Genomic DNA, 19521 nt, shown 5'->3' on the forward strand with positions numbered 1-19521 from the left:
ATAAAGAATAAAACAAACATTGTTTATGTTCAAAATGTTCCATACCCTTAACAGATGAAGTTAATTAGACCTTCTCTAAAGTACTGAACGCGACTGTCCAGCTGCTCCACGTTTCTGGATTTATTGCATTACATGCTGTTCTCTAACAAAGCGACTAACCCCTAAACTATTTGTGCCTGATCTGTGGATTAAACACCAAATATTATTGCAAGACTCCAAACCAAAGCTCTCAGAGGGAAGTTGCCACTGCGCCTAGGTTTCAGAGTCATTAGCAAGTTGCAACTGAGAATAAGTTATAGGAAAGCATAGAAGTGTACTTCCTTTGGCCACATTGCTTGCTGATGACCACTTCATTGTAAACAGTGCCCTGTCGAACCAGATGGTAAATGCCACTCAACTAAGGCACATTTAAGGGAAGACTCACATCAGACAATTCAAAACTGCCTACATTAGCATGGTTTATGTGCTAGACAACCTACAAGGAGCCTGAATCTGCACTGAGAGAGGAACCAGTGAGCCATAGTACTGTAGATTCCCATTGAGGACAAAAAAATGCTTACCAACACTGTTGGAGAAGTCAATGAGAACAACAGCCACTGCTTTCACCAGACAAGCCTTTGGAAGTGTTTGTGTTACGGTCTGGGCAGGTGGGTCTAATCCAGAACTGTCCTATACCTTGTAAACGGTATTGTGTCAAGCTGATACTATATAAATAATCGAATTATCCAGTTACTGTGCCTCTGCATGAGCAACAAAGACCTGGTTTCACCTTCATGGATACCACTGCCCAGCTCATTTAAGCTGCATTATTGGGGAACAGTTGCTGGGGTAAATCAAATGGAGTGTACTGCACTTTTATCAGACCTGAATCCCATAGAAAACCTATGCCTACCAAACACACTTTCAACATCCTCTGGTCAAAATCCATCTGGTCTTTTTAATCAAAAACAGTTTGTGCCTAATCTACAGTGACTTTTAAAAGTATTCATACCCCTTGAACTTTTCCACATATTGTCACATTACAACAACAAACATAAATATATTTTATTTAATTTTTTTTTGTGAAAACCAAAACACAGTATTATACAATTGTGAAGTGGAACGCAAATTATACATGATTTCAAAAATGTTTTTCAAAAAAAAAAATTTAAACTGCGGTGTGCAAAAGTATTCCACCCCCTTTACCCTGAGTGCAATCAATTGCCTTCAAAAGTTGCCTGATGACTGACACAGCAAACAGCGAACAGGGAAGGTGGTCAGAGTTGATGGGAAGACGGATGGAGCCAAATACAGGGCAATCTTGGAAGAAAACCTGATGGAGTCTGCAAAAGACTTGAGACTGGGGCAGAGGTTCACCTTCCAGCAGAACAACAAGCCTAAACATTTAGCCAGGGCTACAATGGAATGGTCTAGAACAAAACTTATTAATGTGTTAGAATGGCCCAGTCAAAGTCCAGACCTAAACCCAATCGAGAATCTGTGGCAAGATCTAAAAACTGCTGTTCACAAACGCTCTCCATCTAATCTGACTGAGCTTGAGCTGTGTTGCAAAGAAGAATGGGCAAAAATTTCAGTCCCTAGATGTGCAAAGCTGATAGACACATACCCTAAAAGACTTGCAGCTGTAATTGCAGCAAAAGATGGTTTCACAAAGTATTGATTCAGGGGGGTTGAATACTTTTGCGCAATGACCATTTCAGTGTTCTATTTGTAAAAAAAGAAATCATGTATCATGTACACTTCAGAATTATATACCACTGGTCTTTCACATAAAATTTCAATAAAATATATTTATGTTTGTGTAATTTGTTGTAATGTGATATGTGGAAAGGTTCACGGGGTATGAATACTTTACAAGCCACTGTATAATCAATCTGTAAGAAAACTCACCCATTAATCCTCACTGACTATAGACCTGTTGCCCTGACATACCACGTCATGAAGGTCCCAGAGAGACTCCTGTTGGCTCACCTGAATAAGCAAACAATAAACTATCAAGACCCCTTCAGTTTGCTTATCGCAGTGGAGTGGAAACAATCATCTCATCTTGAACGTGAATAAAAAGGCGATGATTGTAGATTTGAAGAGAAACAGGAATAGGTCAAACACTATTTCCACCATGGGTGAAGAAGTGGAGGAGTATAAATACCTCGGTGTTCACCTGGACAACAGACTAGAGTGGAGATGCAACTGTGAAGCCATCTACAAGAAGGGACAGAGCAGACTGTACTTCTTGAGGAATCTTAGGTCTTTCGGTGTTTGCAGCAAGATGGCGCAGATCTTCTATAAGTCTGTTGTGGAGAGTGTGATTGCTTCTGCCATCATCTGCTGGGGAAGCAGCATCAGAACCAGGGACTTAAAAAAGCTCAACAAACTAATACAAAAGGCTGGCTCTGTTCTGGGGACTCCTAAGGAATCTCTGGAGATCTTTGTGTGTCTTCAGTCAGAGGCTTCTTCAAATTTACTGTAAGGCCGACCGCTACAGTCTACCACAGCCATGAGCATCTGCAACGGCTCTTTGAAGAAACCTGCATAATATGAGCTACATCTAATTTCCCTTTAGGATGAAAAAAGTATTTTCTTGAATTTGAATTTTAGACACTGCAGCTACAGATTACTTGTCATCATCCACATATCATGCTTACTTCCTACTTTTAAGAGGGTTACGTACAACTGCTTTTGTATTGCCAAAAAGTGCTGCTGAAATTACTTGTGCACTTGCATAAACAGAAAAGCAAATTTCATGTTTTATACCTTTAATATTGTTTTTCGTTTTACGGCTCAAAAATATATTTGCCATTAAATATAATAAATTCTTGCTTTTCACTTTGGTATTTATCATGTGTGTCTAAAGGTCTGCAGTAGGTTCTTTTGACATGGTGGTCATAAGGGAGCATGCTAGTTCTTGTTGATGTTCGTGTACACACTATATTATGATCATGAGAAAAGGTTCACAGAGAAGCGAGGACAGTGTACTAAAATGCTTATACTGTGCTTTTTTATTTTTACACAGATGGAAAACAGCACATATTTTTTTTTTAAGAGAAATCTGTTTCTCATCTAAAGGAAGAACTGCAGCCCTCCTTCACGAACACATTTCGGGCAGCTTTGGCAGAGCTGCATCTTCAGATCCATTTTGCTGTGGCGTTAGCAGCTCAGTCACTAAAGATGACCAGTACATGGTTGCCCACAGGTGACTTTGATATGAGCATACCATAATAGACCTGATAGCTCTGTATCTGTGCAGTACTTTCTGACACCATATCCACTAGAAGGTTGCCCTTCTGAAATAACCAGAAATATGCACCATTTCTGGTTGCAAAGATGTTTAAGAAACATGTTGAAACAGTTATTTTGATTCCATTTGACCATTTGCATGTTTTCAAATTTTTTTTCTTTCTTTTTATTATAGCTACTCTAACATCATCCAGCAGTAGTAGACTCAGTCTTTTTCCATGGGGCTAATTTTGTCTACATGCAGCTTTAATTATGATAAAGTGTTTATGATGCAGATAATTTGGATAATTATATTTTGGCCATTGGCGTAATTTCGCTGAGGTGACATGAAACACATTACAAGTTGGTCAGACAACATATAACAATTATTTATTTACTTACTCAGAAATTGCAGGAAAAAACAAACTGTTGAACATCTCTTTTAAAGTGGGTACTACATGAAGTTAACCTGTTATCCTGAGAAAAAGAAAAACATTGTGCCAATTCTACCTTCCTGTAACGTTTTACAGACAAGCAAATAGGCATAAATGTGAATACATTTATATCATGGATTTATCACTTTTATACATCACATATATACACCATCATCATGAGTCATGACAGGTTTCCCAAAACGATTGATCTTTTTTTTGACACATTCAAGCAGTCCGCTAGCACAGCCTGCTGGTCACATGCGTGTACTGCAATGCCAGTTTACTACATGTTTTAGACTTCGGGGATACAAACTGTTTACGTTAAAGTCTGTTTTACAGAGAATCACTACAGAGACAATAAAAAGAAAACAGACCGATGTGTCAAAACCTATCCTTTAAACCTGACCTGATAAGTCCAAAACAGAAGAGTTAAGGCTGTTAATGGATTTACAATTACACTGCATTTTCTACTGGCTTGTACCAATGTTAAAATTTGAGTTCTTTTGTACCATAATCTTTTAGCATGCTGCACCTAATACATTCAACACATGTGGAAAAAGTCAATCATATGGTTCACAAAAAGTAACAATAATGTTTATTACTAAAATTAAAGGCTGCTTGCTTGTTTTTTAATCTCTTAACATTTTCAGTAATTCTTAATATGGACATAAGAACAAAACATAGATCCATCATGTTGAAATCTTATAGGAGACATTATAGGTGACATTAAATCCAACCGGATCACTGAACAACCAGCAGAATCAGACAATAGCTGCATTTGTTTCCTTTGCCCCTTTAGAGGAAAGTTTGTGTGCTTGTGGAAAAGGCAGACCCTTTGGAGAACAAGAAAAAACTACAGCATTGATAGAGAATGTGTGCCTAGAGGATAAGAGAATAATACTTTTTTGTAATCATGACAAGATTAAATTCTACATGAGAAACCTAAACAACTTGAGACAAACATTTAAGAGACATTGGAGCTGAGCTTACATTAGCCGGTCCAGGATATTTAGGGCGACAAAATTCTGTACAACTAAAAGAGGGATTACTAGTTAGATAGCTGAGATTTCTTGGTGTGCTGGTGAAAGATACAATCAGTTACAATTAACCAGATGATCAACTTACCATTAAGTCTGTCAATGGTACCAAATCTAACCCACCTCAGAGGAAGAGTCTGTTTAAATCAAGTTGAATTATTTGCCTACAGTTGGTACACAACGTTTGAAACGTAGAATGCATTTAAAAAAATATGATTTTTCTTTCTATAAAACACTACAAGCGTTTGTTGCAGCGATGTGCTTCTAACATTTAAATAAAATAAACATGACTTTAGAAGGCAGATTAAGAAGTTTATAGTTTAATAAAGTTCTATATGCTTCAATCTGAAGAAACTTAAAAAGAAATGGCTGAAACTAAAGAGAAATCCCTAAGCAAGTGTGGGTGTGTAACGTACGGTCCAGTGTATCCACTCGATTTCAAGTTTATTCCAAAAACAGCAATCTTCAATCCTGAAAGCCACCCAGAGCAGCTAAAGCAATTCTCTGAATAGAAACCTTTATTTTACTTTTAACCTGTCCTTTGATAAACCTCAGAGAATAAAACAGGAAACTGAACGTTCCACGTATCCAGCGTGACCCAGCCACCATGAGCTCCGTTTACAAATCAAATTAATAAATTACAGGCATCCGGTGGGCTTCACCCGCAAATATTTCTGAAAATGTTTTTTTTTTCCCTCATGCATACACACAAGCATACATCTGACTGAAATTATGAGCTCTCTCTAAACACCTTAATCGACCCTTAACATATGCTCTTTACAGTGCAACAATATGGCAACAAATGGATAGCAGTGCTTTCATAAAAAAACCAAAAACATAACCCAGGAGAAATGGATAATAAAAATATGTACAACATCTTTGAAAAGCAGTAGTTTCGTCTTTTGTTCCTGGGTCCGTTACAGACAGAACTGCTTTTTTTTTTTTTTATTCTTCCTTAAAACAACAGTAGTTCTTCACAAGTCTGAAGAGCTGTGAACAAAAAAAAGGTGGAAGAAACATTAGGATTTGCAGCGCTAGTGGTTAATAATGTCTACATTGATCAATAAATAGTTTTATTAAATATGTTTTTTGAAAGAGATCTGATTTTAGACTGCTTAATCTAGTTAAAACACTGTTTATTTCTCAACCATGTTATCGGTAATCTGGATTAGCTCCAACACAAACAGATAAATAAATGGAGGAGCAACTGAAGCAATGTCAAAAAGGGAGTTTCAAAACACGCCAGAATGCAACATCAACAAAAAGCCACATCCCAGTTTAGCTCCAGGTATGCGATACAAAAATATAATAAATACTACAAAAACAGATACTATTGACAGCTGGGTCACTGTCTCAAGATACACTGAAGCGGTTATCAGCAAAACAAAGCTTATCGATAGGGGAAAAGTCCACTGATTCCTTCACCCCGGAGGAAGAATTTCTTCAGTAAAACATGAGCATAAATATAAACGGTGTAGCATTGCTCCAGCTTCCCCACAAAGACACATGAGAGCAGCTTGCAGCTGGGTGTTATCATATGGTCTAACACAGCATGGGTGGGGTCAAAACACAACCTTTCAGCTCTACAGTAATGTTAATTCTTGTGTTAAATCTAAAACCGGCTGAATGGGAAAGCCCAAAGACTGCAGTGACAAAAAGTCTGCAGGAGTCACTTGATGTTTTGAGGAAGCGCATGCTTCCACTGAATATGACCGGATTAAACATTGCGACCTACTTATCAGTCTGTAAAGAATGCTGCACTGCTCTCACAAATATTTTTGAATATCATACACCAAAACCACATCAAAAATATGCAAAGAAGACAATTGATTTTTCTTATCGTTTGTTCTCAAGAAGCTCAACTGGACTCTATTAATCACAAACAGAAAACACGTGAGACAAGAGCCTGTGCACATTCACAGTGAAGAGAACCAATTGGCTGAAAAAAAAATCGATTGAAGCAAAATCCAGCTCACCTCGCTACAATTGAGAGCCCTCTGAACCTCCGTGTGTGTAGCCTCCTTTAGATTTCATCTGGGCCTGAACAAGATCTACCTACAAAAAGATCGAAATGTTAACCGACAACCACAGTATGCTGTGTTCAGTTGATTAAAGCCTTAACGGTGCATGAAAGCTTACTGATGGCAATCCATGGCCCATATCCCCTGAGCCTACATGTGTGGTGTGAACAAAGTTTGTTGGTTCCCCAATCATGGAGCGGTCGATTCGTCGCCGTCGTTTCTGGAGAAAAAGCAACAAAGTGTAACAACATTGTTACAAATACAAATAAAAATAAAACAAAGCATCAAATCAGAAGTTAAACTGGCATCATTAAAGATTGCAAAATATTCAGAACGGTTGAAAAAGTCGAGCCAGGTAGATATACCAATAAGTCTTTATTTATTCAGCTCTGAATCTTTAGCTGCTTTAGTTTCCTCTTTAAAAGCATCTTTACATTTAAACCAGTTGTACACAATTCATTTTCGGTTTATTTTCTATGCAGATACTCCTCTTTCAACTCTCTGCATATTTAATTATTCCGCAGTCATTGTAGCAAAATGTTCATATTGTTTATTTTTACAACTTCCTTCTTTCAAACTAGATGCAAAGCATATTTCTACCCCTGAAATCTGAAGCTATATTTACAGGTTAAAATGTAACATGCTTAGGCCGGGCCACTGAACAACATCAGCCAGTTTATTAACCTACATTCCTCTTCAAACCCACACTTTTCCACTTAAAACTCATAGGCTTCATTATGCTTTGAGCAAAATCAGTTACTCTTCAGAGGAAATGTCACACTCACTGGTTGCGGCTGCTCTGCAATGCAGCAACTGAAACAAACCCAGAACTCAGTCATTCTGAGGCAGACGAAGAAGCCACAGCAGTTTCCTCTCTCAGCTCAGACGTCTCTCTGCGTCTGTCTTCCTGTTCGCCGTTGCCAGAGTCACAAACACCCACCGGAAACTGCTGACAGAAGGGCTGCTGGTTCCTCTGGGGTAAACTGTTGGCACAAGAACTGCTCCACAAAAAAACAGGGAAGCGAATACACCTGTCGACACAGTAAAAAAGCAGAAATTAATATTGCTGTTATATTTGCTACTATGGCAAAACAGACTGGCAGGTTAGGGACACTTTCTATATCAAGTTTTATAATGTAACTTTTGACAACTGGTGACACAGTTTTGGTAAAGCATCCCTTTGAACTAACCAGTCATCAAATGCACATGCTCCCCCTAGCTGACATCACGCACTAGATGATCAAGTCTGGATGAAAGTTAGGGTGTTACCGAAGAGATAAAACTGATAAATATCTTTGTGCTTAGTGAAATTGCAAACAATTGATTAAAACGTGAAAGAGACCAATAAACAGATGCAAACTCCCGAATTAAAGAGAGCTCCTACAGTCTCACACTTCAGGGCTCACTCGCTTCAGTCTCATTTAAATGTTAAATGCTTTTAGGAGTATGCATAAAACACACATTGTCTAATAGGGACACCTTGTTTTTATCCCGACTGGCTAAACGTGTCGTTTCAGATTACTCTCTCATCTGACAAATCAAAGCTGTCAGACATTCTTGCAACTCGTAAAAAATAAAAATGAAAAGTGCTATCATAAATATCACACTTGTCCTCCCGGAAAGAAGAATACAGGCCTGTAAATATTTACAGGTAGAGGAATGTTTTGGTACAGGATTGCAATAAATGTTTCGGGTTTATCTTCTGTTCTGTGACTTTGAACCTCTGATAGGCGATCCGGTGACTTTTTAAACGTTTTGGGGGATTAAATAAAAAAATAATGTGGGAAAACGCTCCTGTTCGAGGTGATGTAAAAACGCTTTGAGGAATTAATTCATGACTTTCCCAACATTAGTCAATTTAAATTCAGTTGATCCACTAAATCCCTAATCAGAGCTGTATAACCATAATCAGAAATTAGACCTCTGTGCTATTTTTGTATAAAGTTGCAAATTCTTTGCCAGCCTATATATATATATAAAAAAAAAAAAACCACTCAGCTACTTTTGTTGTCTAACAGTCGGTAAAGGGAGGATCAAATGTTCCCTCAAATGCAAAGAGTTTGCTGACAAAGTAGCTCTCCCAAAACTGAGTCACTGACTCTGCAGCTGACAGCTCACTTCGCTGACATTAAAGTGACTGTATGCACTCAGTACGTAGGACAATCATACTGTCAGCTGGCACAGGAGTGCAGGAAAGCTTAAAGCTGATCTCAGCGGCATCTTGTTTCCTTTAAGGATTAAACGCTGCTGCCTACGATCTGAACGTAATTGCTATTTACAAACAAATGAGCGTTATGTAACTACGCGCCGCTGCGGCAAAAAATACTCCGGGTTTCAAACGATGAATAATGAGAGCTACGATTAGGTTTAAGCGCTGACTATACTCCATTTTTTCAGAATTCATTTCTAATAGAATTTATTTGGTGGTTGGGACGAAAGTCAACACCGAACTAGGGTTAAATGTCAGCTGCTATCATATATAGCTACATGCTAACCTCGCTAGCAACCGAAGCTGACTTTTTTTTCCCCCTTGACAGCTACTAGCCGACTAGGCTAACAGCTCATTTCCGACTGGCAAGACAAGAATAGGAAACAAAAAACTAGAACTAAAACAAATAATCATTCGTATAACTCTTGCTACTAAGATAACAAATCCCTTTACTGGGTTTCGTGTAATTTTTAAGAAGATAAACTCACCAGAATGTAGCCGGTTTACCGGAGGGAAAGGGAAGCTCGACTTGAAAGCTGAAGAATACCAAAAAACCCGGAAATGTGCCGACTGTTTACGTAAAGACGACTTCCGCTTTAAAGTGTGACGACTTCCGATGGGACCCACGTTTTTACCTCTTTCGCACTAAAAACCCTCATTGACCGCTTAACAAGACGACTTTATATCCGAAAAATGAGACCGCTAACAGACGAGGAGACAAAAATTATGTTTGAGAAGCTGTCAAAGTAGTAAGTGACCCTTAAAATGATCTTTGGTTGCCCGAAAGGGCGCAACTTTCAATATTATATATGTATATTAGCATGCGTGTTAGCCTGTGTGTGATCGGTGTATTTTCTCTCCCAAAAGCATTGGGGAAAACATTAAACTTCTAGTGGACAGGCCTGATGGCACCTATTGCTTCAGGCTACACCAAGACCGCGTTTACTACATGAGGTAATTATTGGTTAATACATGTTTGTTTCACCGTAGGCAAGGTTGCCAACTCTCACTCCTCTGAGACTTTGAGGTTTTCTTTAAATTCTCAGCCTGCTCATATAAATCTCAGTCCAAAAAAAGTACCTGCAATCAAAGCAGTTTTATTATATAGGACTAAATAAGCAGAAAAAAAAAAAAAAGAAAAGCAATCAAAACCAGCCTGGCTCTGTATGAAAAGGTAATTGCACCCTAATCCTCATGGTACCTTTGTCCGAAACTATTTTCATCAAGCATTTGCAACAAGTGGCCATAAGTTTTTCAAATCACTGGAAGGACTTTTGGCCCACTCTTTGCAATTTTTTTTTTTTTTTTACATCAGCCACACTAGAGAGCCTTTGAGCATGAATAGCCTACTTCAAATAGTTTTTCACAGCACTGTATAAGTATTTTTTTTGATGACATGAAATTGATCAGAACGTATTCTTCACATATACCTGATCCACAGTACCTCTAAGGAGCAAGATAATTCTTCAAGCTCTCGATATCAAACAAGGAATCATTTATCATTCCTTTAAACAGCCAAAAGCTAAAAATAATCCAGCATATTTATTCCTTTTTATGATGTTTTTGGGATCTATTTTTGTAATTAATAATGTATAATAGGCAATCTTTCACCCCACAAAGACTTCCAAAAAGTGCAATTCTATAAGGCACAGTCATCTGATCACATGTTGGCTATTATGTGTATGCTCATAAACTGGTTATCTTCTATGCAGCTTTTTTAAAATCTTCACATGTTCATTTTGTTATTTTATTCAGCCAATTTAAATATAAAATGGTCAAATCTTGTACAGTTTTGTCTTATGTGTGACATAAAGTGCTTTTCTGGCTTAAATGCCTTCATTCCCCTTCATATTTTTTTGATGACACCATTGTTGTCCTCATCTTACTCCCTGCTCCTCTCAAAAGTTGGCAGATCTGCCATTGGTTAATTGAGAAGCTTATGTAGACTTGTTTTCTCTGTCCAACAGTGAGAAAATTCTCAAATTGGCAACAAACTTTTCCAGAGATAAACTTATTTCAGTGGGAACGTGCTTTGGGAAGTTCTCAAAGACCAAGAAGTTCCGCCTGCACATCACAGCCCTGGATTTCCTGGCTCCCTATGCAAAGGTGGGTATTCTCTTCATGACTGCATCACTCGGTATTCCTTTCCATGGCGGCTGGAGTATGAGATAAAGCAGAAGCAGTATAGACTAAATCAGGGTCCTAGAATACCAATCTTTGAGGGTTTGTTTGCTGTAATTTTAAGTCTGTTTTCAGTTTTACACAACTAAATCAAATAATAGAACTGCCTGTTGGGCAAGTTCTACAGCGCCATGCTAATGACCTTATTATTTGATTCAAGTATGTTGAAGCAGTGCATGTCTTAAAGTTGTGTAACACATGCCTCCAAAGACTGGAGACTGAGACCCCTGGTTTAACTGATGGGACAACAACCTCTCAGACAGAATCAATGATTAGCTGCTGCACCACTGGATCTTCTGCTAGATTACTGATGAGCCACATAGAAGTTGCTGTGCTTCATAGAAACACTTCAAAATATTAGAAACTGTTTGGAGACTGGCCAAATTTGCATGTCATGTATGATCAGTTATTCTTTATCGCAGTAAAACATGGCATTCACAAGAATGTCCCTCAGTAACAGAGAACTGACAGGACACAACTGCATTCATTACACATATTTCATCCTATCTTTCCTTCAGCTTTAAAACTTGAAATCTTTGCCTTAAGACTACATTTACTCATGCACAAATTTAAAACCATCTTGTCCTCAGTTCAAGGTGTGGGTGAAACCTGGAGCAGAACAGTCTTTCTTGTATGGGAACCATGTGCTGAAATCTGGCCTTGGCAGAATTACTGAAAACACGATGCAGTATCAAGGAGTCGTGGTTTACTCCATGGCTGATGTACCTTTGGTAAGTTTTTTTTTTTTGGCTCCCACAGTTTGGCATTGTTGAAATTTAAAATATTTCTAACAGTGACAGTTTTTTTTATTGGTTATTTATCCAAACTTAATGTAGCCTCTTTTTCAGGACCACACTGTTCACTCAGAGCCAGTTTCATTGAAATGCCTCGTACAACCTTATTTTTTAATGTAAAAAAAAAAAAAGTATTTTGAAGAGAAAAGCCAAGTTAGTATGTCATGAAGTAAAAAAAAAAGTCAGACTAGTTCTGTGACAGCATTCTTTGGAAAGTTCTGCCTATACTCGAAGGACTAGAAAAGCCAGGATTGCAAGGCTTTCAGTAGGATTAATTCTCTGTTGTTAAGCGATTATGTGACAGAAGTAACAAAAACCATTAACCCTGGCTTTTAGGACTAGTCAATACCTGCTAAAAAACGAAATTTGCAAAATAATACGGTTACATCTAGATTTGAAGTTATTTTTGTTTAAGCACGAGGTTGTTTTCCTATTGGAAATTAAATGGACATCTTCCAAAAGAAGGGAAAGGAAACATTTCTCTGTTTTTATTTAAATTTGAACAGAAAATGGCATGTCCAAAATTATTCATACCCTGCTCAATAATGTGTATAAAAACTGTTCGAGCAATCTGATGCTTCTCATAATTTCTGACAAGGTTTCTTTAACCATTTCTTTTTGATGAGCTCTGAGTCTTTGAGGTTTGAAGACTGTATTCCATCACCCTAATTTTTACCTCCCTTTACAAAGCGGTATTATTTTTTTCTCAGATTACCTTTTTTACAACACTTTAGATGTGTGTTTTGGGTCTTTGCCCAAGACAAAATTTCTCTATCTTAAGTAGAGAATTAGGTTGCTTGTCCCTTCGGCTGAAAAACATACCTGAAGGATTATGTTTCCACCAAGGGGGTGATGGAGATTATGCTTCTCCTGGCTTCATTATGGCCAAGCAATTCAGTTTTTGTTTCATCTTGCCATGAAAGACATCACCAGAAGTCTTCTTCTTATCCCAGGTGAGACTTTGTAGAGGCCAAGGCCTTACTTGGAGATGTGGCTCCCTATTTGTCTGTATCCCTGAAATCCAGCGGTATTCGGTGTCTGTTGGATGTCTGCCTTTATGTTACCACTGGCATGGCCCACATTCTTCAGGATGGCCGTGGTGATGATCCCTGGATTGTTTTTCATCTTTCGCAACACCAGCCTTGCCTGTGCCGATGTCACTTTTGATCTTTCATCATCAGAGATTTTTCACTGTTTGTAATGTTTTGTATTTTTTAGGGATGCACGATATATCGGCATTGACATCGGTATCGGCCGATGTTAGTCATTTTATAATGTATCGGTCCGGTAATTAAAACTGGGCCGATATTAATAACCAATATTTATTACCATCTTGTTGATGTTTGTGTATGTGTTTCTGGAAGGGCTTGACCATGTGGTATTTGTTTGGGCATGTGACAGTGATAGTCGTGAGATATAGAAGAAACATGTTGGTCAAATCGAAATATTACTTTAAACCTAAATCTGCTGGTTTTAACCATGACGTCCCATAAACCAGCTATAAAGAGCTGCAGTTTTTCATCCATGAGTAATAAAAACAGCTGTTCCCTGGTCATCAAGACATGTTTTAGAACACCTTGTACTATTCAAAATTGTGGACCTTGAATTTGCCCTCCGTCTCTCACAATTTGCAATGGGTATGAATAATCTTCGACATGCTCGCTCACATTAAACTTAAGTCAACCGTACCATCTTATGTTGCTGAAATCTATGGCACATTGTTGTATCTTAGAAATAGAGGCATCTTCACTAAAAGTAGACAATATGCCCAATTTCTTCTTTCAGTAAAGGAGGTGTTGAATATTTTCTGCTTTTATCATCAGGGTTTTGGAGTAGCAGCCAAGTCCACACAGGAGTGTCGGAGAGTAGACCCCATGTCCATTGTGGTGTTCCACCAGGCTGATGTGGGAGAGTTCATTAGGAATGAGGACACGCTGACATAAAGATACAACAGCTGGATGGACAGTTTTTCTTTTGTCTTTCAAAAATGCATGTCCAGTCTAGCCAGCGTTCACAGCTGCTTGTTCTGCCCATGTGACTTTCACTGTGACGCTGCTAGATGAGAGTCAACATCTGGACCATGTTTTTCTGCAGAGCCAGAATGGAAATATAAATTTCTATTTACTTTCATTTTGCAAATCTGTAATATGTGGATTATTTCACAGATCACCTTACATTTTTTTCTATTAAATCATCCAATCAAAGGGAGTCTTGTTTGGATCTTTTCTCTAACAGTTTTCTTAATAAATCAGTTATTTGGATCTTACTGTGATTAGGTTTATGATTATGTACAGTGGGGAGAACAAGTATTTGATACACTGCTGATTTTCCAGGTTTTCCCACTTACAAAGCATGTATAAGTCTTTAATTTCTATCATAGTTACTCTTCAACTGTGACGGAATCTAAAAAGCTAATCCAGAAAATCTGTGATTTTTAAGTAATTAATTAGCATTTTATTGCACGACAGAAGTATTTGATACATCAGAAAAACAAAACTTAATATTTGGTACAGAAACCTTTGTTTGCAATTCCAGATATCAGACGTTTCCTGTAGTTCTTGACGAGGTTTGTATACACTGCAGCAGGGATTTTTGACCACTCCATATACAGGGGTTGGACAATGAAACTGAAACACCTGTCATTTTAGTGTGGGAGGTTTCATGGCTAAATTAGACCAACCTGGTAGCCAGTCTTCATTAATTGCACATTGCACCAGTAAGAGCAGAGTGTGAAGGTTCAATTAGCAGGGTAAGAGCACAGTTTTGCTCAAAATATTGAAATGCACACAACATTATGGGTGACATACCAGAGTTCAAAAGAGGACAAATTGTCGGTGCACGTCTTTCTGGCGCATCTGTGACCAAGACAGCAAGTCTTTGTGATGCATTAAGAGCCACGGTATCCAGGGTGATGTCAGCATACCACCAAGAAGGACGAACCACATCCAACAGGATTAACTGTGGACGCAAGAGGAAGCTGCCTGAAAGGGATGTTCGGGTGCTAACCCGGATTGTATCCAAAAAACATAAAACCACGGCTGCCCAAATCACTGCAGAATTAAATGTGCACCTCAACTCTCCTGTTTCCACCAGAACTGTCCGTCGGGAGCTCCACAGGGTCAATATACACGGCCGGGCTGCTATAACCAAACCTTTGGTCACTCATGCCAATGCCAAACGTTGGTTTCAATGGTGCAAGGAGCGCAAATCTTGGGCTGTGGACAATGTGAAACATGTATTGTTCTCTGATGAGTCCACCTTTACTGTTTTCCCCACATCCGGGAGAGTTACGATGTGGAGAAGCCCCAAAGAAGCGTACCACCCAGACTGTTGCATGCCCAGAGTGAAGCATGGGGGTGGATCAGTGATGGTTTGGGCTGCCATATCATGGCATTCCCTTGGCCCAATACTTGTGCTAGATGGGCACGTCACTGCCAAGGACTACCGAACCATTCTTGAGGACCATGTGCATCCAATGGTTCAAACATTGTATCCTGAAGGCGGTGCCGGGTATCAGGATGACAATGCACCAATACACACAGCAAGACTGGTGAAAGATTGGTTTGATGAACATGAAAGTGAAGTTGAACATCTCCCATGGCCTGCAGAGTAACCAGATCTAAATATTATTGAGCCACATTGGGGTGTTTTGGAGGAGCGAGTCAGGAAACGTTTTCCTCCACCAGTATCACGTAGTGACCTGGCCACTATCCTGCAAGAAGAATGGCTTAAAATCCCTCTGACCACTGTGCAGGACTTGTATATGTCATCCCCAAGACGAATTGATGCTGTATTGGCTGCAAAAGGAGGCCCTACACCATACTAATAAATTATTGTAGTCTAAAACCAGGTGTTTCAGTTTCATTGTCCAACCCCTGTAGATCTTCTCCAGATCCTTCAGGTTTCAGGTCAGTATGAACTTTCAGCTCCCTCCAAAGATTTTTGATTAGGTTCAGGTCTGGAGACTGGCTAGGCCACTCCACGACCTTGAGATGCTTCTTACGGAGCCACTCCTTAGTTGCCGTGGCTGTGTGCTTCAGGTCATCATGCCCTTACTGAGGGAAGGAGGTTGTTGGCTAACATCTCCTGATACATGGCCCCATCCATTCTCCCCTCAATACGGTGCAGTCATCCTGTCCCCTTTGCAGAAAAGCATCCCCAAACAATGATGTTTCCACCTCCATGCTTCACGGTAGGGATGGTGTTCTTGGGGTTGTACTCATCCTTCCTCTTCCGCCAAACACGGCCAGTTGAGTTTAGTCCAAAAATCAGAATCAGCTTTATTGCCAAGTTCATACATACAATCAAGGAATTTGCCTCCGGTACACTTTGCTCTTTTGTTCTGTTTTTGCATTACAGAATATACAAATTTACGATGTACAATATACACATATATAATAAAAATGGTGCATTTGCAACATCTGTATGCTGTTGTTTTGTACTCTATTGAATGTTCATCAGAGAAACAGCCTGGGGGAAGAAACTGTCTCTGTGGCGGCTGGTTTTAGTGAACAGTGCTCTGTAGCGATGGCCTGAAGGTAAAGCTCTGAACAGTTTATGTGCAGGGTGTGTGGGGTCTGCAGAGATTTTTGCAGCTCTTTTTCTGACCCCAGACCTGTATAAGTCCTGGATGGAGGGAAGGTCAGCCCTGATTATTCTCTCTGCATTCCTGATTATTCGCTGCAGTCTGGACCTGTCCTGTTTTGTGGATGAGCCAAACCACACTGAGATGGATGAAGACAGGACAGACTGAATGATGGCAGTGTAGAAGATGATAAACAGCTCCTGTGGAAGGTTGAACTTCTTGAGTTGCCTCAGGAAGTACAGTCTGCTGGGCCTTCCTTCGAACAGTGTCTATGTGTGAAGACCATCTCAGGTCCTCAGAGATGGTGGTTCCAAAGAACCTGAAGTGGTCCATGGCCGATACAGTGTTGTTGAGGATGGTGAGGGGGGTGTATGGGGGTGGTGTTCTCCAAAAGTCCACCACCATTTCCACAGTCTTGAGTGGGTTCAGTTCAAGGTAGTTCTGACTGCACCAGTGTACCAGCCGATCCACCTGCTGTCTGTATGCAGACTCATCACCGTCCTGGATCAGTCCAGTGACGGTGGTGTCGTCTGCAAACTTCAGGAGTTTCACGGACGAGTCCGATGAGGTGCAGTCATTTGTGTTCAGGGAGAAGAGGAGTGGGGATAGAACACACCCCTGGGGGGCACCAGCACTTAATGATCTGGATCGGGAGAAAATGTTCCCCAGTCTCACCTGCTGCTGTCGGTCCGTCAGGAAGCTGTTGATCCTCTGACAGGTGGAGGCTGGGACGTTGAGCTGTGTGAGCTTCTGGTGGAGGATGTCTGGTATGATGGTGTTGAAGGCCGAGCTGAAGTCTACAAACAGGATCCTGGCGTACATCCCTGGGTGATCGAGGTGTTGCAGGATGAAGTGCTGACCTGTTTGCTCGGTAAGCAAATTGCAGGGGGCCGTGATGTCTTTCAGGTGCTTCAACACCAGCCGCTCAAAGGATTTCATGACCACAGATGTCAGGGCTACAGGCCTGTAGTCATTTAATCCTAGGATGGTGAGTTTCTTGGGAACCGGGATGATGGTGGATCATTTGAGGCAGGAGGGGACCTCACATTTCTCCAGTGACTTGTTGAAGATCCGTGTGAAGATCGGAGCGAGTTGATTTGCACAGGCTTTCAGACATGATGGGGAGACGTTATCAGGTCCTCCAGCTTTTTGTTTTCATGCGCTGAAAGAGCCTGTTTACCTCTTCCTCTGAGACCTTTAGTGCAGTCAGAAGATCTGAAGGTGGGGGGTTGGTTGCTTTATGGGAGGAATTTGTTCCTGAATGGGATGTGGAGGAGATGATTTGAGGTATGAATGACTTCTTGTCATGTCTGCAGTAGAAGCCATTCAGACGGTTGGCCAGGAGACGACTCTGTTCAGGATGGGTGGAGGGGCTCTTGTAGGCAGTCAGGTCTCAGACCAGTCCATACAGCTGAAGTGTCACCAGTAGAAAGGCTGTTCTTAAGCTTCTCACTATAGCTTCTCTTAGCTGCTTTGATCTCTTTTGTTAGTCTGTTCCTGGTCTGCCTGTACCGCGCCCAATCTCCACTGCTGTGAGCTTTTCCCTGCGCAGATTCCTGAGGTGTGGAGTAAACCATGGCTTATTGTTCCCAAAGGAGCAGAAGGTCTTGGTCTGCACACACATGCCCTCACAGAAACTGATGTATGATGTCACCACATTGGTTAGTTGGTTTAAGTCAGTGGCTGATGTTTCAAAAACAGTCCAGTCTGTGCATTCAAAGCAGGCCTGTAGCATCTGCTTTGATTCCTCAGTCCACTTCTTAACAGTGTGAACCTTGGGTTTGGAAGCTCTTAGTCTCTGTCTGTAGGTTGGGATGAGGTGGATAAGACAATGATCCGAAAAACCCAGAGCAGCCCTGGTAACAGCATGATATGAGTCCTTTAAAGCTGTGTAACAATGGTCCAGTGTGTTTTTGTCTCTGGTGGGACACATAATATGCTGTCTGTATTTGGGGAGTTCATTGGAGAGGTTTGCCGTTAAAATCTCCCAGTATTATGATGAAAGAGTCCGTGTATTTTTTCTCCAGGTCTGTAATCAGCTCAGCAAGATGTTTTTCCGCGGCAGAAGTGCAGCCATGCGGTGGAAAATATGAGCCGATTATTATAAACGATTATTATATATCTTTATTTTTGTCTCATCAGACCAAATTACCTTCTCCCATTCCTCTTCTGGATCATCCAGATGGTCATTAGCAAACTTCAGACAGGCTTGGAGATGCGCTGGCTTGAGCAGGGGGACCATCCTGCAGGATTTTAATCCATGGTGGCATAGTGTGTTACTAATGATCTTCTTTGATACTCTGATCCCAGCCCTCTTCATTGACTAGGTCCTGTCATGTAGTTCTGGGCTGATCCCTCACTTTTTTCATGATCATTGAAGTCCACGAGGTGAGATCTCGCACAAAGCCCCAAACTGAGGGAGATTGACCATCATCTTGAACTTCTTCCATTTTCTTATAATTGCTCCAAAAGTTGTTGCCTTCTCACCAAGCTGCTTGGCTATTTGCCTGTAGCCAATCCCTGCCTTGTGCAGGCCTAATATTGTATCCCTGATGTCTTTACACAGCTCTTTGGTCTTGGCCATTGTGGAGAGGTTGGAGTTTGTTTCATTGAGTGTGTGGACAGGTGTGTTTTATACAGATAAGTTCAAACAGGTGCAGTTAATACAGGTAATGAGTGGAGAACAGGAGGGCTTCTTATAGAAGAACTAACAGGCCTGTGAGAGCCAGGATTCTTACTGGTTGTTAGGTGATCAAATTATTATGTCATGCAATAAAATGCACATTAATTACTTAAAAATCACACGATGTAATTTTCTGGATTTGTGTTTTAGCTTCTGTCACACAAAGTTCAAGAGTACCTATGATAAAAATGAAAGAAGTCTACATGGTTTGTGGGTGGGAAAATCAGCAGTGCATCAAATACTTGTTCTCCCCACCGTATTTATTTTTTTATCCATATCTAGGAGAGTAGGGTCATTATGAACCAATGACCTACCTATACCAACCACCAGTTTAATGCAGCTGTAATAAAACCACCAGCCC

The 19521-nt window shown here is 40.2% G+C and overlaps 2 protein-coding genes across 2 annotated transcripts; one reads left to right on the plus strand and one right to left on the minus strand.

Annotated features, from left to right (window-relative positions):
- Positions 1-3584: 3584 nt before the first annotated feature.
- On the minus strand, positions 3585-9540 carry cdc42se2 (CDC42 small effector 2). Its single transcript, XM_047363880.1, has 5 exons — positions 9406-9540; positions 7494-7739; positions 6827-6928; positions 6664-6742; positions 3585-5677 (listed from the first exon to the last, which is right to left on the minus strand). The coding sequence occupies exons 2-4, from the start codon at positions 7545-7547 to the stop codon at positions 6668-6670; spliced, it is 231 nt and encodes a 76-aa protein (XP_047219836.1). The 5' UTR covers positions 7548-7739; positions 9406-9540; the 3' UTR covers positions 3585-5677; positions 6664-6667.
- nip7 (NIP7 nucleolar pre-rRNA processing protein) lies at positions 9462-14100 on the plus strand. Its single transcript, XM_047363879.1, has 5 exons — positions 9462-9666; positions 9785-9871; positions 10885-11023; positions 11689-11829; positions 13716-14100. The coding sequence occupies exons 1-5, from the start codon at positions 9611-9613 to the stop codon at positions 13833-13835; spliced, it is 543 nt and encodes a 180-aa protein (XP_047219835.1). The 5' UTR covers positions 9462-9610; the 3' UTR covers positions 13836-14100.
- Positions 14101-19521: the final 5421 nt, after the last annotated feature.

This window comes from Girardinichthys multiradiatus, chromosome 4 (assembly GCF_021462225.1).
Source record: "Girardinichthys multiradiatus isolate DD_20200921_A chromosome 4, DD_fGirMul_XY1, whole genome shotgun sequence".
NCBI lineage: Eukaryota > Metazoa > Chordata > Actinopteri > Cyprinodontiformes > Goodeidae > Girardinichthys > Girardinichthys multiradiatus.